The sequence below is a fragment of the Orycteropus afer genome, unplaced genomic scaffold (assembly GCF_000298275.1).
Source record: "Orycteropus afer afer isolate SDZICR_OR568_19922 unplaced genomic scaffold, OryAfe1.0 scaffold00075, whole genome shotgun sequence".
In the NCBI taxonomy this organism is placed as follows: Eukaryota; Metazoa; Chordata; class Mammalia; order Tubulidentata; family Orycteropodidae; genus Orycteropus; species Orycteropus afer.
The window spans coordinates 2087714-2115372 of NW_006921662.1; the positions used below are offsets into that span (position 1 = coordinate 2087714).

A 27659-nucleotide genomic window follows, 5' to 3' on the forward strand; every position below is an offset into this window, starting at 1 on the left:
AGTATTTTGGAAAGTTGATGTAGAATCAGGATGCCGCCAAAAAAAAAAAAAAAAAAAAATCAGTATTATGGGTACTCGTCAACATTTTTTATCCCCATAAATAAATAAATATATTATAGAAAGCACATATCCTACCACCAAACCAAAAACCAAACTCACTGCCATCAAGTCAATTCTGACTCATAGTGACCCTCTTTGGGTTTCTGAAGCTGTAAATCTATGGAAGATTGCCCAGTCTTCCTTCCACAGAGTGGCTGGTGGGTTTGAACTACCAACCTTCTGGTTAGCAGTCAAATGCCTTTGCACTAGACCACCAGAGCTCCTTATATATCCTACTAGACACATAAAATAATAAGAGACATAACATATGCTGATATAAATATCACCATTTGTTGATTCTTATTCTGAAACCATACAAGCCAACCATAGTTAGATTTTGTATGAAGTCAAACTACTGATAAGTAAAATTCTAGTCATATACTCCACAATCTAAAACAGATTAAATGCTTATTCTTTAAGTTTCTTTTACATAATTTGTTTTTTGACTGCGAACACCTTGACATGTAAGAACAAGTTTTCTAAAAATGAACAAAATATAAGGAGTCAACAATGTTATCCAACTCAGATTTCAGTATGAAAACCAAATGAAACCTACTAAAGAAATTCAGTAAGATATATTCTTTACTAAGGGTAAAACAAATAAAAACTTCTGCCCAAACATTTTGCAAAAATAAAAAATGCTCAAAAACTGGAAAAAAAAAAAAAAAAGTACCTAACGCTGACTAGAACACATGCAGAATTCCATAGTCCAGGTCTTCTATGTGAGATGAAGTCAGAAGCCTCTCCCTGTATGATCCTCGGGAGTTTTAAAATAATCAACAGGATTTTCTTGATCATTTAAAATGAGTACTTACAGTGTACACAGTGACAAAGATAAATACAAAAATAAGAAAATATTTTTATTAAAAAATTATTTCAATAAATATAAAAACACTCAAAAAAGTATGAAATTAGTTATTTGAAGTAAACTGTTACTCCTCAGAAGTTAGGTAAAAGGTAAAAGATCAAAAATATATTAACTCCAATAAAAATGAAATCTGCCAATATAATGACACTCAGTTGACCAAAATGCTCTGTTTCTACCCAAAGCTTTTGTTTATTTTGTTAAGATGCTGATCTTATAAAGTCTCACTTATAAAGGTCAAAGTGTTAGAATACAGTGATGAGTCTTCTGACAAAAATCATTTGGAATGAGATGGTGACAATGCTGTTAACTTACTGAACTTTAAGTCTCCCAAAATGACTGAAAATTAAAACATTTAAAAAGATATATTCTAATACAAAAGTTCATGATTAGTATATTAAAACCACGTTTTGAAAAAACAAGCTGAAAAACTGCATCATACTGAAGCTTGCAAAATAAAAATGTTTATGATTCATAATTACCTAAGATGTGACTTTCAAAATACAGGTCTGAGAAAGAAATATAAAAGACTCTTAAGACACCATAAAGAAAGTGGTTCATCAAGAACTAGTCTTTTAATATTTAACACTTACCATATGATTTCTACCAAATACAACCTATTTTCATGTCACTGAAGATTGTCATTTAGTATGCTAATTTAAAAGAAATTATTTTAATATTACCATTTTGAAAATAAAAAAAACAAACTCACTGCTGTCGAGTGACTCAGAATGACCCCTCCTTGGGTTTCGAGGGCAGTATCACTACAGAAGTAGATTTCACAATCTTTCTTCCGAGGAGTGGCTAGTGTGTAAAGTACTATAAATATGAAACTACTCATTGCTTTGTACTATTCCCATTTATTTTCCTTCAAAATAAAACTTTTAACTACTATTTTATGAGTTAATTATTACTGCATCATGTCTGAAAGATACTCACCTCTATGAGGCTGGAGTGTATTCCAATCAGGTATGGCATTGGTGCACTAAATTAAAAACATATATTCATATATTCATATGATTCATTGAAACTTAAACAACAGTATAAGTATTTCAGAATGCTTAAAATTAAGTGTACAGTTCTTGCATAGCACATTACAGATATTCAAAATTATTCAATATATAAAAATCTAATTTAATTTTAGAGGCCTTTAATATACTCAGATTAAAGTTGGTTTATATAAAAATTTAAAATTAAAATCATTTTTTAAATCAACAGCTGTAATGCCTAAAAAACTTTTTTATTTATGAATATCACATGTAGGCCATAGTCTAAATTGAATCTTTTCCATATACCTCATAACAAATATATGCTAAATAATCACCAAATTTATTCACGTTTCATAAATATTTACTACTCTATTAAGTGCTTATCTCTATGATTTCCCTAATACATTTTAATTCTTTCATACTTCCTGTCCTCCAGTCAGTCACCACACATGTATCGAGTCCTGCTGTGTGCCAGACACTGTCCCAGAACTAGATATGCAAAGGGAAACACGCTCCCTGCTCCTCTCATCATTCTATCTCTGTGCTATCTTAACTCTCACATACCTTGTCTTTTACTTAAATTTCATAAGTTTAGATTTACCCTACTTTCATTCTCATTACTTAAATAAATCAGTAAATATAAAAACATTCAAATAAGTTCAAGAGTGACCCTGAATTAATTAATTCAACTTATTATTTGGAACATACAAGATGCCAGACCTTGGCAATCATAGACAATAAAGAGTATCTGCCCTCATGGACTTTCTATTCTACCTGAGAAGGCAGACAATAAATAGTTGTTATAACATAAAAATCAGAATTACTATTATTTTCAGAAATAGTTAGTGTGATATATAAGAGGGAAATGAGGAGCTCTGGTGGTGTAGTGGATAAGGGACTTGACTCCTAACCTGAAAGTCAGCAGTTCAAACCCACCAGCTGCTCTGCAGAAGGAAGGTGGGGTGATCTACGCACATAAAGATTTACAGCCTCGGAAACCCAGTGAGAGTTGCTACATATATTTGGAACATACAAGATACCAGGCTCTGAGCAAGAACTTGGGTTCAGTCATAGACAATAAAGAATACCTGCCTTCATGGGCTTTCTATTCTACCAGAGAATACAGACAGCTAATAGTTCTTGTAACATAAAAATCACAATTACTATTATTTCCAGAAACATTTATTGTGATATATAAGAGGGAAATGATTCAACTGACATTTCAAAGTCAAAACATTATTTAGACCATGTATAGTGCTAGCAGACAATGTTTCTACAAGTGTATTTGTATGTTCTGTAAGAATTCACAGGTATACAGTAGAGTTGACAAGGGACAAGATTGTAGTCACTTCTTGGCCACAGCCAACTACCTAGAGAGAGCAAGTAGTTGGACCTATGGTCTTGGGACCATCGTCACAGGGGACATCAAGTTCAATTGGCATAACATACACAAAACATTGTCCCACATCCTACTTTGGTGAGTAGCGACTAGGATCTTAAAAGCTTGCAAGTGGCCATGTAGATGCAACGATGGGTTTCTCCTCATCCAGAGTAAAGAAGAATGAAGAAAACCAAAGATTCATGGAAATAATTAGTCCAAGTGATGGGCACACCATGTGATCCTCAACCTACATGACTATGAGACCAGAACTAGACGGTGCCCAGCTACCACTGTCAACCACTTGGAGGGAGATCTCTGTAGGAGATCCTGGATAGAGTGGGAGAACAATGTGGAACAAAACTCAAAATCATTTTGGGGGGGGAAGGGACCAGGTTTGCTGGTCTGAGAGCCTGGTGGGACCCGAGACTATGGCTCCTAGCTGCACTTCAGATCCAGAATTGAACCCACTCCTGTGGCTTCCAGCCAAACAAAAGACAGGTATATGAGAGGAACATTTACATTAGGAGAAACACTCATTGGAAAGAACAATCATGGGAGAACAGATTGTGTATGCAGAGGGAGACAGCTCAGAGAGTAGGAGTACATGGAGGGAAGGACACAGGGAAGAGGTAACTATGGGGAGGAAGTGGAAGGGGAGCTATTGCATTGTGGGAAATTACAGTCAATGTCATGAGACAAAGTGTATGTGAGCTGCTGTATGGAAAGTGAATTTGCTCTGTAAACTTTCACCCAAATTACAATAAATATTAAAATTTTAAAAAAATTATTTAACAGGAAAACCTAAGAATGGACTAAATGTCTGTATAAGTAACAGAAGATATGTGAATAAATGCCTATTTAAAAATAAAGCACTTTTGGCAAAACTTCTATAGAAAGAAGTGTTTGTGCTCTACTTAAAATAGCCCTCTTCTGTTAACAAAAACATATAGCCCTCTTTTTCAAAAGATTTTCATAATCTTTACAAACATCATTGTCATCATTAGAACAGAGCTGTCCAAACTTTTGCATGTCCACTTTGCCTCTGAGAACCAAAACCAAAAAATAAAACCCAAACTCACTGCCATTGAGTCAATTCGACTCATAGCAACCCCTCCTTGGATTGCTGAGGCAGTATCTCTATGAAAGTAAATTGCCAAACCTTCTTTCCAAGGAGTAGCTGGTGGGTTTGAACTGCCAGCCTTCTGATTAGCAGTCAAATGCCTCGGGCACTATGCCCCCCCAAAAAAAATAGGGACCTCAACAGACTCAGAGTTTTCAAAATAATAGTTCTCTATTTATTTACTTCAAATAGTTCTCTATTTATTTAAAGATGGATAAATACTAGTCTATGCATCAAGAATTTCACAAATAAAGAAAGTCTAGTTAGAGTTCTTACTTTAGTCATCCTTAGTCTATACATTCTTATCATTCTAGTACTAAGTTCTAATTCCTATCTGTCTTTATCTTTTATGGCTTTGTACCTTCCAATTTTGTTTTTTGTTATGTTGTTGTTGTTTAATACAACAGGCCATCTGCTGGTGATCAGATATTCTGGATACTTGATTTGACTGTTAATTGAGAACAATTTATCGGCTTTGATATATTTAAGACCTAACAGATTTTCTGCCTCCAAAAGAAAATATGACTAACAAATATAGACTGTTCCACTTTTGCTTAAATAAAGGAAGGCTGGTACCAGCTCCAGTTCACATCCCTGGAACTCCTTTTGGGATTCCATAGAAGACATAAAATACATGTTATTAGCTATTCTGGGCAACCATGACTAAACTTGGGCAACTTTCACAAAACAAGTGACTCCTAAGAACTTAAATATGTCATGACTTCCCCACATCCAAAATAATATAAAAATATTAAAGTTACTCTGTCAATTACCAATTCACCACAGGCTAGGTTATCGTATCTATGAGATTTACAATAAGAAAGGTCCACAGTATCTTAAATTCCAAATACTATTTTAATAAAATGAGTGTTAATCAGAATATTCAAAAGCCTTCTAAAATTAATATTATTATGACTACTTTACAGATGTTGGAGGGCTATCAGGTAGGTCAGAGTTTCCTAAAATGTTGAAGTCCTATGAAAGACATCTAAGATAATACTTTTCAAACTTTATGAAAACTAGTCATCTTTTAAAATATAAACAAATTGTTAAATAAACTAGAATTAAAAAATCAATAAAGAATTTCTATACAGATCTTAGTAATAAAGCATCTTGAAACTTTTTATTATGGGATCACTGGTATTTCTATGGGCTTTTTCCTCACTGATTCCTAACAAAAGATAAAACATGTGCATGCTAGAACTGCAAACATTATTAGTCAAGAGCATCATTTCCTAAAATAATTATGATGGTCTGCAGAATACAGACTTAATTGAAAAGTTGTTTCTCATGAAAACTGGATTGTGTGCATCGTAATACACTATCAGCCAAATCTCCTGAAAAGTAATTTTGCAACTCTTGCTGAAATTTCCTAATTAGATTATGGCATTAATATCTCAGGAAGAGATCCTTGGCAACACAGATGTTTTATCATCCATGTGCAAAACTGTCATAGATCTTTCTGTCAATGAAGTAATTTTGCAGAGATGGGATACAGAAGGCTCTATTATGACTGCTTCTCCTTTTTGGTAGCAATTAATCTTTACTTAAAATAATTACTCTGTGATAGCCTCTTTTTTCTTTTTTGGTTCTCTTACAAAGAGACCACCCATGAGGTAGACTATAACAGCACTCTACTAACTTAGGGTATAGGACATAATTATTTAAAAAAAAAAAAAAAAAACCTACTCTCTTAGAAGTTAATTCTACTCCTTTCTCCTTTCATAGGAAAAAGATCCATATAGATAGTCTAAATAAAAAGAATTCCTCAACCATTCCATGAACAATTATACTTTTACTGGTTCTAGAGTCACATTGTGAGCCCTGGTGGCACAGTGCCTAAGGCATTTGACTGTTAACAAGAAGGCTGGTGGTTCAAACCCACCAGCCACTCCTCAGAAGTAAGGTTGGGCAATCTACTTCCGTAGTGATACTGCCTCAGAAACCCGAGGGGTTGCTATGAGTTGGATTGGACTCAAAAGCAGTGAGAGAATCACATTACCTCCAATGTGTTTACAGACTCAGATTGAGTACCTGGCAACATCACAGACTCGCTAAATTACTCTTACACTGATCCATTAAGGGAAAAAAGCAGATGGTGTCATTTCCTTCTTGTAGCCTTTCTTAACCAACTAGGAAGTATAAGCCACTTCTTCCTCTATGTTCCTACCAGTGGTCCTTTTGTATACCTCTGCTATGGAACCTGTAAGACTGTAGTACTTTGTGTGTGTGTGTGTGTTTCCTCCTATTTGTGAATGTAAACTCCTCAAGGGCAAGAACTAAGTCTTATTAATTCTATTATATACTCATAGTCTGGCAAATAATGTGTTCATTAAAATATTTGACAGATGAATGAGCCAATAAATGAATAAATATCTGTGGACCAAGATGTGATATCCATCATGGTCACAAGATGGCATTATGACTCTCTGCAGTCTACACCACACCAAAGCTACCAGAAGCAAAAGTAAAAATACTTTCAGGACCCAGGATTACCACAGGATTTAGAAAGTCTCAATCAATCTGGAGAGTTAATAAAGCTTCATCTTCTCCTACCATATGTTTCTGATGATGTTTTTGAAGTGGAATATAAAAATATTCTTCATGAAAAGACCATGCAACTGAAGGGAGAATTAGTCATTTATTTCTCTCTTTTGCATATGAATCAATGTGTTTCTAACCTCAAGAATGCACAAGGAAGATTAACTTTTCTTCAGGAAGTAGTGTAGTCCATTGACTTTTTTGAGACTAGAAGAAAAATGGAGCCTTACATGGCTATTTCTAAAAGTAGTGTTACTACACTGCCCAGGTTCCATGATAGAAGTTGAGTCTATCATTGTGGCCTTAAGTTCAGGAAGTCTCAGGTAACTCCTTATTTGTGTGTCACTGCTCTAATCTTTGAACCAAGGAGGTGTTAGGCATAGAGATTGTTAGAATTCATCCTGGTTCAGATGTTAGAAACGAGAGAAAATTCTAGGAACTGAATCATAAAATAAGCTTCCTCCATTTAGCTGGAAGAGCAGAAAAAGGAATTTGTGAAAGGGATAGAAAGCATCAGAATGATGTTGCAGCTTTGCAAGAATTAGTACAGAACTATCTGTACTGTTTCTGAGTAACAATATTTTTAGAAAGTATTAAATTTGTAATTCATTAAAGAAAACTGAGGTGAAAAGGAGAATTACCTCTTAAGAGAGCAGAACATTTTCATAGAAATATTAATGACACTAACATTTTATATGATAACAGATTATTCTAAACCTCATAATTAGAACTGTTAGCTCTTGAACCACTAACTGCTATGTATTTTTTAAATCATATATATCAATATATTTTAAAATACTTTTGTAAAAATATTTTTTAAATTAATGTTCAATGATTGCACACAAAGATATGTATCAGTATGAATATGCTGCAGTTCTTGCCTTTAAGTATGTTAATATATTCTAGGTATGTTGGTCAGAGAAAAACTTGAACACTAAAGGCGCCTATTTACAGATCTAGTTCTACTCTTAGACTTATGTGTGGGATGCGTTACAATATAAACTACATTCTTATAGCCTCCTGCCAAACTGTTTCTCTTTTACAGTTCTCAAAAGGTAGAATAGCTGTTGTAGGTCACTAGGCACTGACTCCATAGCATTATCAATACTAATTACCCTGCTGTGGAAACACACAATACATCGGTAGGATCAGTTTGTTGCCAAAAACGTGTGTTGTCATTACAATCACTTTAGTTTGAAGAGGACTAGTCACAAAAACTTAAAAGCTATGTTTGAACTTAAATCATTTTCATCATTAAATATTTTAAATGAGTGGCCTTTCATTAAATAAGAAAGTTTAATAAATAATTTTAAAAAGGATCTTTTTAAATAATAATAATAATATTAGCTGTGATATAAACAAAAACATTAAGGTCTAAATTATTTCCTTCTATGTGTGTGAGTATGTGTGTGTGTCTGCGCGCACGCACTTGCATGCATAGGTGCACATGCACGGATGCATAAGTGTGTATTTAAGCTGGTTTCAGGGGACAACCATCAGATCTCTTAAGAATTATCTATGCCTACAGAAGATGGTTATGCAATAACATCCTATCCTCAGTCCAGAAGAAGACCCCAAGGCTGAGGTTAGGAAGTCTTAGCATGGCCTTACCTCACTGTAAGTGTACAAATTCTTCCAGGGGAAAGAATACGGAAGGCCTGGAGGCTGGTTGAATTCAGATTGGGTGAGATCACAGGGAGTTGTTTGTTAACACCAAGAAATTTTTCAGAATTATTCCCAAAACTTTAAAAAATTGTTTTTCAAAGTGGCTTAAATCTGAGACTGACTTAATCCAGAAATTCAAGGTATCCCTGCACTCTAGGCAACTCCTTTGTCACTGTCTAGTGTGTTACTGAGGGAAGAGAGGTAAACGGAAGTGTGCCTGAGGTAAAGGCAAAGCAGAGTATGCCTGCAGAGACAATGTGCTATTTGGCAGACATTCCAGACAAATTCTGACAGCTGGAATATTGGGTCATCTATGAGTCGGGGCCGACTCGATGGCACATAACAACAACCACAAGTGATATCGTAACTTCTGTAAAATTTCCATAAACACAAACTAAGATTGTATTTGCTTCTATTTATGTGTTTTATTATCTGAATGACTGCAGGGGGAAAAAAACTCACAAAATCTAAAGCACTATAACTTTGCCAAGTATATAATTTTGCTACTTTTGAAAAGAAATACTCTGTCGTTCGTAGAATCGTCTTATAACATTTATAACTAATGTCAAAGTCAAGTTTCCGTGATTTCTTTCATATAAACATGATGCTTGCCTAATCTACATATAAGTGATTTTTTTTTTTTCCTAATCATGAAACTCAGATTTAAAGGACTCTGGCAAAAGCCAGCTTACCAGCAGTAGTCCAGCAGGTGTGGAGGAAGCACTGGGATGTATATGTGTTGCCAGTACATTGGGTATAGCAGAGCAGCTGATCCGTGGAGACAGGCAGTTAACTAAAATTTGTAAATGGATAACAACAATAAGTAGCTGCTGACCCTACAAAGAGGCATGCTCAAAGTATCAAAGATTAGTGATAATTGTAAAACAATGTACTTAATGATAAAAATCACATTATCTTAACCAATTCTGCATATAGACGTCTTATGTTGCAAGGCCCCCTGAAACATATAAATAGCAAAAGTAGCTTCTTGGAAATCTTACACAGACAGTTACAGCCCTCTGAAAATACAGAGTTTGGGGTTAAAACTTCAAACAAACAAAGTGAAAATGAAAAATTAGGTGAGCATCTCAGAAGGAATTGCAGGAAATTACAATTTGTGCAGCACAGTTTGCGCATCACTCAGATTAATATACCATGATTAAATATGGAAAGGAAGAGAGGGTGAAAGCTCCTGAGGGATATCATTAGGGCAAATTGCCAAAGAATGAAACATGAGCCAGTCAGGAGAGTCTGGAAGCTGCAATAATACCAGGGGACTTGAATGTTCGACAGTTGGAGCTTCAGTAATGTGTGAACTGCAGGTTATGGTATCAAGAGACTATGTTCACCGACACATAGAATGTCACTATTGACCAGCGAACTGCCCAAGCTTGACAGCTGTACTACAGGAAGCCAAGTATATCATAATTTCATATTTAAACTCTTCATTCCAGATTAACATTTTGTTTCCTAGCTTTATATCACAACAGCTGCAATTACATTGCTGCTACATTAAAGGTAATTGCCAATTTAATTGTTCTGTTGTGGCAAGCTGTTAATTAAGCATTTCTGAATGCTTAACAAAAGTATATCTCCTTTATAATCCCTTCTATTGACCTTCATCAGAATTGTTTCCAGATGATTTTTTTTTTCATTTTAAATTCTATTTCTATACTGTAGTGATTAATGTAATAATTAAATCAGCATTTTTCATCATTTTGAACCTTTGCTATATTCTGTATTTCCAGGTTATCAGTTAAATAATTTTATTTGACTTAAAAATCAGAATTTAAAAAATCTACCATAAAAATGAGTTACAAATTTTCTGTAAACCATTCTCTCTAATTTATTATTATACAAAGAAATTCAAGCATATATCTGGTAATCACATTTAATTTAAAAGAAAAAAATGAGCAATTCATATCTTACTAATAGCAATATTTGTCTGATCAAATGCAAAATACTTCTATTAAATTTTAAACGATAATTAAAATGATCTGACCAAAAAACATAAAATGTCTCCTTAAAAGTATATTCATATTTGTCATATATTTATGCATGTTGTATGGGTATGTGAGTATGTGTACACATATTTTTTTCAGTTCTCTTTTTAATCAGTGTTATATATGACAATGTACTTTTATTCCACTTAAGGTGCTATCATTAGCACTTACAAGTTTTAATCATTTATCTACCGTATCCTTTCAGCAAATACTACTACTTTTCTTTTCTTGGTACAAAGACACACCATTTCAACAAATTTTACAAGTCCAATTTAGTGTATTTGTTATTTTAAAAATTCCTTAATTAGAGCATATAATATGCCACTAGGAGGCATTCAAATACTTCTATTTAACAATTACAGGTCTTGAATTTATTTACCTTGCATACATGAGGAAAATGAAAATGGGCTTTATCTAATTCATTGTGTCAAATTCTCCAAGCACTTATAGGTAATCTGTATGGATGCATGGTTGCAAATTAGGTATCTTTAAGACACATTAACTCTTTTCATTCCTTTAGTGTAGCCTGATCGGCTAACTTACATAGCTTTGAAAGGCAGATAATTTACCCAGTTTTTCCAAAAAAAGATAAGATGTTGCACACATATGACTTTCAAAAAAGCTAATTTGTTTAAAAAAGGAAAGTGTTCCCATTTACTGTTAAGAAAATAGTAACAGTATAATTAAATGTAGTCTGAAAATGTGTTCTAAAATAAAGTGTATTGTAAAAGAAAGGAATCATATAGGCAATGTATTTCACTGGGCACACCCAATGTCCTTAAGCACTCTATTAAATGCTATATGGATGTGTTCCCTACCCTCCTATTTCTTCCTTGAGTGAAGTTATAAATTATCTATTAGTAAGTCATGATATTAATGGTGAATTTGACTGGCTTCTTACAGGATGGTTTCTCTGATCATAAGCTGACTTACAAGCTTTCTGTAATGGTCACCATGTGGCGGAGAGTTGCCTCTGCTAATCATGATCTACCAGGAGAAAAGGAAGTTCTATAGGACTTGGCAACTTCTTGGAGATAAGTGACAGGGAGAGGTAAAATTAGACTGTGACGTCTCCATGAACTCCAATTTCTAGTCTAAGTAACTATAACTAATTATTAAAAGTAATACAGCAGAAGTATCAGATTTGAATTAAACTATGAGGAGTTAAATTTTGCAAATATTGATTTTGTGGTAACTGTGAGACATCCAAGTGGTGATTTCCAAAAGAGGCAGAAGCATATCAAAGAAGATGTCCTTATTAACCAGCAGCATGAAATAACTATGTGATTTAAAAAAAAGAAAATAGATAAAATACTAAAATAGCATATTTTCTTTTATACAGCATATAGTAAAGTTACAAGTAAAGAAAAAATATAATTGAAGAAAAATAAAATTACTAGGAAATTAAATACAGTTATAGGTAAGTTTTGGAAGGAAGATTAGGCAATCTACTTCCACAATGACACCGCCTCGGAAACCCGAGGAGGGGTTGCTATCAGTTGGATCCCACTCGCCGGCAGTGAGTGTATGAGATAGGTAAGTTGTGTAAAATAACAATGAAGTATACTATACATATAAGGTTAGGACTCAGTCATTAAAAAATTGCATGCTATCTGGCATGTGTGCTAAAATAACCAGGTCTCAGTTTCCTAACCCTTAAAATAAATCTATGCTAGATAGTTTATAAGCATTGTCTGTTAGATCTAATAATCTTTATTTTTAGATCAGATCAGTTCTAATATTTTACATTTGTTCTGTTTACTGAGTCCTGCTCTGACAGGAATATACCACAAATGGGATGGCCTTAACAAACAGGAGTTTATTCTTACAATTTGGAGGCTTTAAGTCCAAGTTCAAAGTGCCAGGCTCTAGGGGTGGGTGAAAGCCCCTCAACCTTGGGGTCCAGCTCTGCCTCCTGCTCCCGGCCCACTGGAGCTAGAGGCGTTTCTTCACTCAAACAGCTGCAGGCTGCTGAGTCTGGAAGCCCCAAGGCTGACAAGTAAAAAGGCATAGTCCCAATGTTACCAAACCACATGGCAGGCCATTAACTTAAGTCCATTGTAAGTCCCAAGGTCGGCAGAGCATAGCAGGCTGCTGAGCAACGACACGGCTACATGCAGGGTCCAAGCGTGCCATAGGCTAGAGACCAGTCTCAAAGCTTCTCCTTATATACAGGAAGCAGACCACATATCCAAAGACAGCTACTCAGCTGCTCATAGTAGATTCCACCATGGAGTTGATTACCAGTCTCATCATGGGGAATACTACATCTAGTTGCCCAACCACTCAACCAGGCCTAGCCAAGTTGACATACAAACATAACCATCACAACATTCTTATTAATCATTAGGGATTTTTTTTCCCATCTAGATAACTGAACATTTTAAATGGGATATAATCCATACAAACCTTCAAAGTAATATCCAAAGATCATCTCTAAATGTATGATATTAATTACTTAATTCAACAAATTTTCTGAGTGCCTGCTAAGTGCTATCACAAATCCTTACTAGTTGACAGAGATAACTCACTAAATAGCACGGTGCCTGCTTTTGTGGAGCTTTTATGTTAGTAGGGTGGCAAACAATAAACAAGTGAAATATATATTATATCTGTTAGAGATAAGGCTATGGAGAAACCTAAAAGCAGGGTATGGGGGTGCACAGTGATGGACACGCTATTGTAGACAGGAGGATTAGGAAAGAATGCTGATGTGGTGACATTTGAACAGAGACCCATCTGAAGAGGGGGTGCATACTATTGTGGATTGGAGGAGAAGAAAATACAAAGTTGATGAAACGTGAATTCAAAAGTCCTGAGGTGGACTCTTCAAGAAATGTGGGGAGGATGTTGTGATTAGACTGGAGTAAGCAGAAGGACCAGACATGAAGTCAGAAAGGCAAGTAGAGTCGGGGCTGGAATGCCTTTCAGACTATGATAAAGACTCTAGATTTTATTCTGGACAACATTTTTCCATATTTCTGAAGAGAGTACTGTCAAAATATATTATTATTTATCTGGAACTTTTTGAGAACAATGCAAATTAAGGGAAAAACTACTTATTTTAGAAGCTTGGTTGCAGTGCAAAGTATCATAAAAAATGAAATCTATTCAATGAGCCAAATAATAATTTTAAAAACTCATTAAAGTTATGATTTATTGAATCTTTAAGAATGAAAGGAAATGGCACAGCATATAGCCTTTTGGAGCAAGAATTACTGAGAATTGTCTGGAGAGTGACAGAACTAGGACTCCAAACTGTTATCCTTTTTTTTTTTTTTTAACTTTTGTTTTGATCTGAGCGCAAGTTTACAGAACAAAGTGGTTTTCTCTTCAACAATTCATACACATTTTGTTTAGTGACATTGATTGTAATCCCCACAATGGAACAACATTTCTTCCCACTTCTTCCCTATGTTAACCATTTTCCTTAGTTCTCCTTTCCTATGCTTCTGAGTCTTATTGCAAGGCAAATGCTGTTCTTTGATCTTGAATGGTTTATTGTTCTAAGGACTGTGTACCTCCCTGGTGTTATGGTTCACCTTATACACTTGGCTATTGTTTGGCTGAAAGTTGAGTCACAGGGATGAGTTCAGTTCCAAGTGTGAAAGGTGACTAAGGGTCATAGTCGGGTTCCATCAATCTCTAGATCATGCCAGAGCCTGTCTTATTTTTGATTTTGAGTTTTGTTTCACATTTCACTCCCACTTTATCAAGACGTTCTATTGAGACCCCTTTCAGAGTAGTTGGTCATGGTAGCCAGGAACAATCTAGTTCTTCCGGTCTCAGGGTCCAGGAGACTGAGGTTCACATGGTCCATTAGTTCTTTGGACTATTTCTTTCCATGTATCTTTGATTTTCTTCACTCTTCTTTGCTCTGGCCAGGGACAGACCAGTAGTTGCATCTTAGATGACAGCTCATTACCTTTTAAGATCCCTGTCACTATTCACCAAGTAGGATGTAGAACACTGACTTTCTGAACTATGTCATTCCAATTGGCTTAGCTGTCCCCTGAGACTGTGATCCAAAGCCTTCAAGCCCAGTGACTCATTAAATAAAGAGGTTTGTTTACAGCTAGGAAGTTTGCTTAACTTCTCCCCTTGACAAATTGTTTTTCTAATATTCAGTTGTTTCTTTTATGAAACAGCTATTTTCATGAAAGCAAAGACAGTGGGGGGAAGATGTTCAGTGCCTGAGTCAAGATATATCTTTGCCAGTATGCCCTGGAAACTGAAAGAATAATACATTAAGAATTTGATTAAGAAAAAGCTAAATGGGATATTATTTTCAGAAATAATTAAATTGCCCAAATAAAAGTTTAAGAAAAAATTCCTTAACTTCTTTTTTAAATGGCCTAAAAGTGCTGGTCAATGCAAAATAAAATCATTAGGAATACATCCACTCATCACTTATTGACATGGTTAAGTTCCAAACACCAAGTCATTAAGCAAAGATCTGTGATATGTGAAAACAGATGATGACCATATCAGATCACAAAATGGAAGATGACTATATCATTATATAACTGCCAAATGACATCATTACATAACTGGCAAATCACTGAGAATCAAGGCTGAGGCAGACTGACACATAATTTTAACCATCAAAGTCAGTGTTTTTCTCACCTCACACGTTGGAGTTTGTTACTGCCAGATATATGCCATTAATGTGCAAAATAGTTGCACAGTAGATTTTTTTTTACTATTGTCATAAATATGGATAGTTGATAAGTGAGGAGTAGGTATATTTATTTCCCATTGACTGCAATTATAAAATAAGTATATATAAAAACCATATGCAGAGACAAAAACTAGAGTTCGTGAAATCACAGAAAGAATCCTGATGTGAAAGTGAATTTAGCCATAGAGTCAAAGAACTTATAACTTCTACTCCAAAAACAACAGGTCTAAAAAAATAGGTAGAAATGGCAGTGATTAAATTGAAAAAATAATATTAATACAAATATTTATATAGTGCTTACTGTGTTCCAGGTACTTCTTTGAGTACATGAAGTAATCATATTAATCCTCACAACAACCTTGTAAAGTGGGCAGTTATTCCTATTTTATAGATCAGAACACTGAGGCAAAGTTAAACCAACTGCTCAACATCAGACAGCTAGTAAGTGGCAAAGCCGGGATATGAACCTAGTCAGGCAGGATCTAGAATATCAGTATTTTAAACTGCATTTTGATACATAATACTCAAATTTCCCATCATTAACAGGCTGTAAGTACTATCTGCTGAATGAAAATATACTATACTAATTATATAATGGAGAATGAATCTTTGGATTGAATGATCACATAGACAGGAACAGCTGACCTTTGTAGGAAGTATTTAAGAGTCAATGACAGACAGAAAATCAATTTACAAAACTTCCTCAGGCATCAAAGTCTGCAACTTCAAGAGGAAACCAATAGAACAGAATATCTTAAAAAATGTTCAGTGGGAAATTGATACAAACTCTAGTTATCATATTAACCTGTTATCCACAAGTACACTTACATTGGAGGCCAAACCATAGTTCTCTCCTTTTGTGACAAGAAATTCAACGTGTTCCTATTTATTAGAGGAAATCAGCCTATCAATAAAGCTAAGCAATATTGGAAACAATTAAATAGTAATATATTGGGACCAAAAAAAAAAAAAAATTAAACAACCTCACATTGTATTAGATTCCAATGAAGGCAGTAGAAAAACAATCTACTTAGTATGATGACCACAATGAAAACAACATAAAAATTCTATCTTTACAAGTAAAGATTTCATATCAACACTCATATGCTACTCCCATTCTTCCAGTTTCTTACTACTCTTAGCTAGATTGTGCCTCATACCAAAACCAAAACAAAGTTGTTGTTTTTTTGTTTTTGGTATGAGGCACAGTCTGGCTAAGAGTAGTAGAAACTAGAAATGGGAATAGCATACTTACGCAGAAATCCTACTCCTTTCAACTGGAGTTCTACATGAGGTACACTATGAGGTAGAATTATACCCCCTAAGAATGTTTTATAAAATATTATATATTCATATAAAATATAAAGAGTTCACCTGATTTTTAACTGACTGAATATAATTTAATTCAGAAATTTAAGTATACAGAATCTGCTACAGATGGGAATCTGATAAATTTCATACATAATTAAAAAATTTAGTGGTAAACACAAAGAAAGTATCTGTTTAAACATGTTTAACTTACATTCATATTTAAAAGATTAAGCAAAATAAATAAAAAATAGAAGACAGCAAAATACCAAGTAGCTAAAACCTACAAAGCTATTACAACCACAAAGCATTCTAATTTGAATAAAACACTAAAAGCCTGATCAAGTGACAGTTGGAAGGAAATGTTTGGAGAAACAGCAATTTTATCTACTGCAAAAAGACAGTACTTGGTTGTACATTTTTTTTTTCTTTTTTAATGTCCTTTTTAAAAGATCTTTTTACATACTAAAAAGTATTTTCACATTTGATTCTTTCCCTTCAACTTATTAGGACAGTAGATCTTGGTACTTCATTATTAAAAATTAATCCCAATCTCTCTCCACCATATTCAAGTCTTTGGGGCAGGTCTAATCATCTCAAGGGAGCTCTGGTAGCATAGTGCCTAAGGCACTTGACTGCTAACCAGAAGGCTGGCGGTTCAAACTTACCAGCCACTCCTCAGAAGGAAGGTTGGGCAATCTACTACCGTAGTGATACCACCTCGGAAACCCAAGGAGGGGTTGCTATGAGTCAAATAGATTCAACAGCACATAACAACAACAATGATCATCTCAAATTTAATAACTGGTTTATTAACTTTTCCTAGCCAAATGATTCTAAATTGCTCATGCTTGCTTCCTGCATGTAGTCATTCTTTTGTTCATTTTATAGATAGGGATATGGAGGTAAAGTTAAACCAACTGCCCAAGAACACATCCTTAGTGCTAGGCACTTTTTTTAGTACAAGGGATATACAAAACCAAAAAAACCAAACCCACTGCCATGGAGTCAGATCCGATTCATAGCGACCCCTCCTTGGGTTTCCAAGGTGGTATCACTACGGAAGTAAATTGCCCAACCTTCCTCCAAGGAGTGGCTGCTGGGTTTGAATCACCAGCCTTCTGGTTAGCAGTCAAATGCCTTAGGCACTATGCTACCAGAGCTCCCACAAGGGATATTGTTGTTATTATGTGCCATCGAGTGACTCATAGCGATCCCTCCTTGGGTTTCTGAGGCAGTATCACTACGGAAGTAGATTGCCCCATCTTCCTTCCGAGGAGTGGCTAGTGGGTTTGAACCACCAGCCTTCTGGTTATCAGTCAAGTGCCTTAGGCACTATGCTATCAGAGCTCTCACAAGGGATATAGTAGTGGATAAAATAGATTAAAATCTCTGCTTTACAGGAATTTACATTCTTGTCACTCTCCACATACCACCATTACTGTCATACTTAACCTCTCATTAACTTTTTGGATTTCTGTAGCTGCAACATTACACATAAATGCCAATGGGCTTAAACATATTTCCTGCCCTACATGACCTTTCCCTATGTACTATGTTGTTATACTGTGAAAGTTTCTCAAACTGACTGCTTTCTTGTGCCTACTCTAAAAGTCACTTCCTAAAGAAGGTCCATCTACTCTTCCACTAAAATTTAAGAGTATATGGACTTCCAAACATACAAGCTAGATTCAGAAGAGGTTGTGGAATGAGGGATATCATTGCTGATATCAGATGGATCTTGGCCTAAAGTAAAGAATATCAGAAAGATGTTTACTAGTGCTTTATTGATTGTGCAAAAGTACTCACTGTGTGGATCATAACAAATTATGGATAACATTGAGAAGAATGGGAATTCTAGAACACTTCACTGTGCCCATGAGGAACCTGTACATAGACCAGGAGGCTGTCATTCAAACAGAATAGGGAGATATTGCATGATTTAAAATCAGAAAGGGAATGTGTCAGGGTTGTATCCTTTCACCATACTTATTCAATCCATATGCTGAACAAATAATCTGAGAAACTGGAAGAATGCAGCATCGTGACTGAAGAAAGACTTATTAACAACCTGCAATAAGCAGACGACACAACTTTACTTGTGGAAAGTGAAGATGACTTGAAGCACATACTGATGAAGATTAAAGACTGCAGTCTGCAGTATGGATTACATCTCAACATAAAGAAAGCAAAAATCCTCACAACTGGACCAATAAGCAGCATCACATTAAATGGAGGAAAGATTGAAGTGGTCAAAGATTTCATGTTACTTGGTTCCACAGTCAACACCCATGGAAACAGCAGTCAATAAATAAGACATCTACTGTACTGGGTAAATCTGCTGCAAAAGACCTCTTTAAAGGCTGATGAGCAAAGATGTCTCTTTCAAGACTAAGGTGCATGTAACCCAAGCTACGGTATTTTCAATAGCCTCATATGTGTATGAAAGCTGGACAATGAATAAGGAAGACTGAAGAAAAGTTGACGCTTTTGAACTGTGGTGTTAGTTAAGAATATTGAAAATACCATAGATTGCCAGAAGAATGAACAAATCTCTCCTGGAAGAAGTGTAGCCAGAATGCTCCTTGGAAGTGAGGCTGGCCAGACTTCATCTCACCTACTTTGGTCATGTTGTCAGAAGGGACCATTCCTTAGAGAAGGATATCATGCTTGGTAAAGTAGAGGGTCAGCAAAAAAGGGGAAGGCCCTCAATGAGATGGACTGACACAGTCTCTGCAATGATGGGCTCAGGTATAATAAGGATTGTGGGGCTGGTACACCACTGGGAAGAGTTTCATTTGGTTGTACATAAGGTTGCTATGAGTCAGAGCTGACTTGAGAGCACCTAACAACAACAATACTACGATATCCTTCAAGTGTATTTATCTTCTCTTTCCATAAACATCTAGGCTCTAGATTCTAGAAGAGGAAAAACAGGATGGTCATGGGATAGTACAGTTTAATATAAATTAAGGAATTACTCAGAAAACAAACAGTACCACAGAAGAATTATTAAATTAAGGATCATTCCTGTGTGAGTCCTTCACTTTTTAGACAAGAAATTTCAGGGTAAGAAAAATCAAGTGGCTTACATGAACTCACTGAGTTTAATTGAACAGTCAGTGCTTCACCAATTTTAGAAGATATTACTAATGTAATCACCCTACTACACTCATCTGTCATCTGTCATACCGTGGTGGCTTGCCTGCATGTTGCTGTAATGCTGGAAGCTATGCCACAGTTATTTCAAATACCAGCAGGGTCAGCCATGGTGGACAGGTTTCAGTGGAGCTTCCAGACTAGGAAGAAGGACGTAGTGGTCTACTACTAAAACAACTGCCTACCAAAAACCTTAAAAATAGTAGTGAAACACTGTCTGACATAGTGCTAGAAGATGAGCCCCTCAGGTAGGAAGCCACTCAAAGTAAGATTAGGGAAGAGCTGCCTACTCAAAGTACAATCGACCTTAATAACAGATGGAGTAAAGCTTGTAGTACTTTCATTTGGTAATGGACACGATTCAAAATAAGAAGAAACAACTGCAAACATTTATAATAATTGGAATGCGGACTGTATGAAGTATGAGTCTAGGAAAATGGAACATTGTCAAAAATGGAATGGGATGCATACAGATGGTTATCCTGAGCATTAGTGAGCTGAAATGGACTGCTATAGGCCATATGGAATCAGACAAACACAGTCCACTATGCCAGGCATGACAAAATGAAGAGGAATAGCATCACAGTCATTGTCAAAAAAAATATTACAAGATCTAACCTGAAGTACAGTGCTGTCAGTAACAGGATAATATTCATAAACCTACAAGGAAGGCCAGTTAATTCTTCAAGTTTATACATCAACCACTAAAGCCAAAGTTGAAGAAACTGAAGATTATTACCAACAGCTACAGTGTGAAATTGACCAAACATGCAATCAAGATGCACTATAAATTACTGGCGATAGGAATGTAAAAGTTGGGAAAAAAGAACAAACATCAGTGGTTGGGAAATATGACTTTGGCGATAGAAATAACACCAGAAATTGTATGATAGAATTCTGAAAGCCCAATGACTTACTCATTGCAAATCCCTTTTTCAACATAACCAGTGACTATACACATGGCCCATGCCAGATGGAATACATAGGAATCATATCTGTGGAAAGAGATGTTGGAGGAGCGCAATATCATCAGTCAAAACAAGGCCAGGGTCAACTGTGGAACAGACCATCAATTTACATCCAAGTTTAAGCTGAACCTGAAGAAAATTAAAACAAGTCTGTAAGAGCCAAAATATGATCAGGAGTATATCCCACCTGAATTTAGAGACCGTGTGAAGAAAAGATTTGACATACTGAACACCAATGACCGAAGACCAGATGAGTTGTGGGATAACATCAAAGACATCATACATGAAGAAAGCAAAAGATTATTTAAAAAGACAGAAAAGGAAGAAGAAAAAAATAGATGTCAGAAGACACTCTGAAACTTGCTCTTGAATGGTGAAATCATGAAATAAAAGAGCTGAATAGAAGATTTCAAAGGACGGCTAGAGAAGTAAAGAGTAAACAAAGTAAAACGTTATAATAAAATGTGCAAAGACCCGTAATTGGAAAACCATAAGAGAGGAACACACACAGCATTTTTCAAGCTGAAAGTACCAAAGAAAAAAATTCAAGTCTTGAGTTGCATTACTGAAGGATTCTATGGGTAAAATATTGAACAATGCAGGAAGCATTGATGAAGGAATGCAGAGTCACTAAACCAAAATGAACTAGTTAACATTCAACCATTTCTGGAGGTAGCATATGCTCAAGAACTGACAGTACTGGAGGAAGCAGTCCAAGCTCCACTGACTCACTTACTGCTGTCAAGTCGGATCTGACTCACAGCAACCACTACATGGGTTTCTGAGGCAGTATCACTATGGAACTAGATTGCCAAACCTTCCTTCCAACGAGTGGTTGGTGGATTTGAACCACCAGCCTTCTTAGCAGTCAAATGCCTTAGGCACTACGCCACCAGAGTTCCTTGAAGGAACTGCCAAAACACACACACACACACACACACACAACATACTAGAAATTAACAGAATATTCATTGAGATGTTTCAACAATTAACAGAACATTCATTGAGATGTTTCAACAAATGGACATAACAGCAGAAGCGTTCACTTGTTTATGCCAAGAAATTTGGAAGATAGTTACCTTTCCAACTGATTATAAGAGATCCATACTTGTGCTCTATGGTGCAGTGAATTACTTGGTATGGCTTTTCCAGGCATAGTCTCTGTAACTCCCACCAGATTACTGGGTGGGGCTATGGAAATAAGGTGTGTAGAACTCTGATGTTGGGACTGTTTATTTTTTAACTCTGCCAGGTTTAAAATTAGCCTTCCTAGAGGCAGAAAAGGGGATCTCACTGTCATCAAGAGAGAAGAGTTGGAGCTTGAGTGGAGTAAGTCCTTGGACCTGCGATCCCTGAACTGGACCTCTTGGCAGAGACACCCTGGCAGAGATGTCCCAGCAGAGACATCCAGTAGAGATGTCCTGGCAGAGAGATGGTGGCAGTGGAACCAAGATGGAGGCACAAAACAGAGTGGTGGCCTTGCTGGCTCATGGAATAAGAAAGCTCCGTGCCACTGGGCAGGAGGCTTGCTAGCAGAGTGGTGTGCACCTAGCTGCCCCTACAAACCAAACCAAACTCACTGCCATAGAGTCAGATCTCACTCATAGCAACCCCTCTTTGGGTTTGCAAAGTGGCGTCACTACAGAAGTAGATTGCCCAACCTTCCTTCTGAAGAGTGGCTGGTGGGTTTAAACTGCCATCCTTCTGGTTAGCAGTCAAGTACCTAAGTACTGCGCTACCAGAGCTCCTCTAGGGAGAGCCAAAAGAGCTCTGTAACACTTGCCCAAGCAGAGCAGAGGCCAGGCTGAGGGGCATGCCTGAGGGCATGGCAGAGGGGAGACTGTCCTGACCAAAGAACCTTATCCTTGAGCATGTTCCTGAACTGTTACTTCCCTACCCTATGAGTATTGTCTGTGAGTTCTATGTGGCCATCACAATCAATTATCGAACCCAGCAGAGAAGTAGTGAGTGCCATGGGAGAGAGAGTTGGTGTCATAATTAGGGAGATAAAGGCTGGGGGGGGGGCGTGGCATGTCTGGCCTCATAGGAATAAGCTTTGGGCTGCTGATGGTGATTCTGTCTCCCTCTTGTGAAGTTAGAGGACGTCAGAAGATGTTGCCCCATGTTCTTTATGAACGCCCATAGCTAAAAAGATGATCCAATATATTTTGGAAATTCCTGAACAATATCATTAATATTATGCATAAATAAACTTTTGCTGAAAATAATTCAAAAATGTTTGCAGTACTACACAGACAGGGAATTGCCAGAAATGCAAGCTGGATTCAGAAGAGGACATGGAATGAGGGATATCATTGCTGATGTCAAATGGATCTTGGCTGAAAGCAGAAAATACCAGAAGGATGTTTACCTGCATTTTATTGACTATGCAAAGGCATTCAACTGTGTAGATGATAACAAATTATGGGTAATATTGTGAAGAATGGAATTCCAGAACACTTAATTGTGCTCATGAAGAACCTGTACACAGAGCAAGAGGCATTCATTCCAACAGAACAAGGGGATACTGCATGGTTTAAAATGTGTGTCAGGGTTGTATCCTTTCACCACACTTATTCAATTTGTATGCTGAGCAAAATGCCAGAAGCTGCACTACGTGAAGAAGAATGTGGCCTCACAATTGGAGGAAAATCACTAACAACCTACAATATGCAGATGACATAACACTGCTTGCTGAAAGGGAAAAAGACTTGAAGCACTTATTGATGAACATTAAATATTACAGTCTTCAGTATGGATTGCATTTGAACATAAAAGGAAACAAAAATACTCACAACTGGACCAATAAGCAACATAATAAATGGAGAAAAGACTGAGTATGTCAAACATTTTACTTGGATCCACAATCAATGTCCATGGAAGTAGCAGTCAAGAAATCAAAGGATGTACTGAATTGGACTAATCTGTTGTAAAAGACTTCTTTAAAGTGTTAAAAAGCAAAGATGTCACTTTAAAGACTAAGGTGTGCAGGCATACCAAGTCCTGGTATTTTTCAATAGTCTCATATGCATGTAAAAGCTGGACAATTAATAAGGAACACCGCAGAAGAACGGATGCATTTGAATTGTGGTGATGATGGAGAATATTGAACACACTTTGGACTGCTAGAAGAATGAATAATTTGTCTTGGAGGAAGTACATCTACAGTGCTCTTTGAAAGTGAGAATGGCCCAATTTCATTGTTCATACTTTGGTCATGCTGTCAGAAGAGACCATACCCTTGAGAAGGATATCATGCTTGGTAAAGTAGATGGTCGGTCAAAAAGAGAAAGATCTTAATGAAATGCTTTGACACAATGGCTCCAACAATAGGCTCAATGATAGCAACAATTGTAAGGATGTTTTATAATGTATGTATGTATATAACTCAAAACTCACTGCCATTGAGTCGATTTGACTCATAGTAACCCCTTCTTGGGTTTCCAAGGCACTCTCTCCATGGAAGCAGATTGCCCAGTCTTCCTTCCGAGGAGGGGCTGGTGGGTTTGAACCTCCAGCCTTCTAGTTAGCAGTCAAATGGCTTAGGCACTATGGCACCAGAGAGTGGCACATAGGTCAAATCTTCATCAAGTGTACACACACACACACACACACACACACACACGGAGCTCTGGTAAGTCATTTGGCTGTTAACCAGAAGATCAGAGGTTCAAACCCACCAGCTGCTCTGCAGAAGGAAGAGAGGGCAATCTACTTCCGTAAAGATTTACAGGCTTGGAAACCCAATGGGGGTCACAATGAGTTAGAATCGACTCGATGACAGTGAGGTGGTTTTTTTTTCTTTTTTTTGTTACTGAGTCATTTCCAACTCATAGTGACCCCCCTCCATGGGTTTCACCTAGGCTGTAAATCTTTACAGAAGATTGCCTCATCTTCCTCCCATGGAGCAGCTGGTAGGTTTGAATCACTAACATTCTGGTTAGGAGCCAAATGCCTTATCCACTGCACCATGAGAGCTCCATATGTGTGTGTGTGTTTGTGTACTTGATGACTTGACCAACATGTATCATCCTACACCTCTCTCCCCACCCCACCCCTTGCCAAGTCTCAAACAGCTACTACGTCCAACAGACTTTTTCTTAGGAATGTCTCCACAGTCCAACCTCACCTCCATCTTACTTTTGCTGTCTTAGTTCAGGTGTTAATCATCGCTACTTTTATTACTATAACAGCCCTTTAACTGGCTTTGCCAGTTAGATTTTTCCATATTCCATCTCTTCTTTTAAAATGCCACCTGTGTTATGTTTCCCAAAACAAAACTGGTTATATCAAGCACCTCATATCTCTCCCTCCTCTCTTACATGCACACACACACACACACACAGTGGCACATTAAACATTGGAAATTCCTTTCAACAAGTCTGTATTATATTGAAGTCAACCCTTTCATCTACCATTCTCCCTCCAACACCTCCCATATTAGAGTTCTTATCACATTGATTGGCCTTGACTCACTGACACGTTTGCAAAATCATAAATTAGTAACTTTGAAATTTCCACTACATAGTATCTGACAAATAATAATGTTTATGAATGCACAAGTTAATGAATCAATACACTTATACTCTGGTATCTGGAAAATCCTAACAATGTCAAAAATTTCCTTTGAAAATAAAGGTCATTCATATCTACTCAGATGGCTAACTATTTTTCGCTCATTCTTTTCACAGCAATATCTTATCACTGTAGTGAATCACAACAAAATAGAAGCTTCGAGGAGGCTGTACCAGGTATCCATGTATTGCGTCTCAGCTCCAAATTCACCATTTTCTAACTATCTGTGAGAATGGATCTAGGCTCTTCGAATATTCTTATATTACCAGCTAGCCTATAAGGAGCTCTGGTGGTGTAGTGCCTAAGGCATTCGACTGCTAACCAGAAGGCTGGCAGTCCAAACCCACCAGCCACTTCTCAGAAGAAAGATGGGGCAATCTACCTCCCACATTGTGATACGAGGGGTCGCTATGAGTCAGATCTGACTCGACAGGAGTGAGTTGAGTTTGAGTCTAATATAAAGCTTCATCAGTAGTAGGCACTGGAGATACACTGTAGAAGGAAATTATTTTTTCTTCTTGGTTCCAGTGTGCTCCTAGGTAGGGTCTTGCAGGTCAGTGATTCTCGAGGCCTCATTCCTGCAGCAGGTGAACTCTCTAGTATCTGGTTCTTGCAGTGAAGGGGCTTCTCCAGGGCTTGTCTCCTATTGCCCAAAGTGACCAGTAACACCCGGAAGCTCCTCTTGACATCCTTCAGGTGATTTTGCAGCAGAATTGTCTCTGCATGGCAATCAGCCAGCTACCTGGTGGCAGTTAATTACATTAGCCTTCTTCCATCATGAGGAGGCAGAGATTCGTGCTCAATGGAGTAAATATTCTGGATATGGATTTGCCTTCTCTGCTCATATGTTTCTGCCAGTATAACCATTCATGGACTCATAGAATCATATCCATCACCACGACACTTTGCATAGCACTGTATCTGATCAAGGAATTCATTTCACAGCAAAGAAATACAGCAACAGACTTATGTCTTTCCCCATCAGTTATGCTGCCTGACAGGTAGAGCTCAATCTCATAGGATGCAGTCTGTGATTTGAACCAGACACCATTGTATGGTGCTGCTTTCCCCACAACCAGAACACATGGGACCAACAACCAAGGGGTAGAAGTGAGAGTGGCTCTAATCAATATTATGCTTAATAATGTGATTGTAGACATTTTCCTTCTTATTCTTGATTTTTTTTTTTTTTAATTGTGATTTGGGTGAAGATTTACAGAGCAAATTCACTTCCCATACAGCAGTTCACATACACTTTGTATCACGACACTGACCACACTTTACCACAATGCAACAGCTCCCCTCCCACTTCCTCCCCACAGTTACCTCTTCCCAGTGTCCATCCATCCATGGACTCCTGCTCCCTGAACTGTCACTCTGTGCATAAGCAGCCCTTCTTTCTCCCATGATTGTTCTCACCAAGGAGTGTATCTACCTGAGGTAAATGTTCAACTCATATGCCTGTCTTTTGTTTGGCTGGAAACCACAGGTGTGGGTTCAATACCAGACCTGAAGGGCAGCTAGGGGCCATATTATCAACAGTTCTACCAGGCTCTATCAGACCAGCAAACCTGGTCACCACTCCCTCCTTTTTTTTTCTCCAAATGATTTTGAGTTTTGGTCCACGTTGTTCTCCCTCTCTATCAAGGATCTTCTACATAAATCCCCTTCCAAGTGGATGACAGTGGTAGTTGGGCACCATCTAGTTCTTCTGGTCTCATAGTCATATAGGCTGCAGATCAGATGGTGTACCAGTCACTAGGACTAATTGTTTCCATGAATTTTGGTTTTCTTCATTCTTCTTTGCTCTGGATGAGGAGAGACCCATCATTGCACCTAGATGGCAGCTTGCTAGCTTATAAGATCCCAGTCGCTACCTGCCAAAGTAGCAGGTGAAACAATGTTTTGTATAGTATGTTACGCCTATTGAGCTTGATGACCCCTGTGACTATGGTCCCAAGCCCACAGGTTCAACTACTCAGTCCCTCTGTGTAGCTTGCTGTGACCAAGCAGTGATCATAACCTTGCCCCTTGTCAGCTCTACTATAACTTTGGGAATTCTGATCATTCACATAAACTTACAGAACCATTGTCTGCCAAGCCTGTACATGTTCTTGGATACACTTCCCATTTCATAGACATACCTAACAGTTCAGCCTGTTCACCCATGTATCTACCCATACATCCATGTTTGCCTTCACTAACAACGTAGTACTGTATGTGAAAAAGGGTTCATCTTTGTTGTCTGTACCTCCCATGTACCTCTCTCTATGTCTTTCTCATCCTCAATGCTGCCATATTGGTC

The 27659-nt window shown here is 37.1% G+C and overlaps 1 protein-coding gene across 1 annotated transcript in view; it reads right to left on the bottom strand.

Annotated features, from left to right (window-relative positions):
• Positions 1–27659, bottom strand: part of DENND1B (DENN domain containing 1B) — a 464228-nt gene that overhangs the window by 132510 nt on the left and 304059 nt on the right. Inside the window, exons 11-12 of the mRNA XM_007941084.2 lie at positions 9353–9453; positions 1904–1949 (exon numbers count right to left, since the gene is read on the bottom strand). Coding sequence (XP_007939275.1) covers positions 1904–1949; positions 9353–9453 — 147 coding nt within the window. The remainder of the gene's footprint in view (positions 1–1903; positions 1950–9352; positions 9454–27659) is intronic.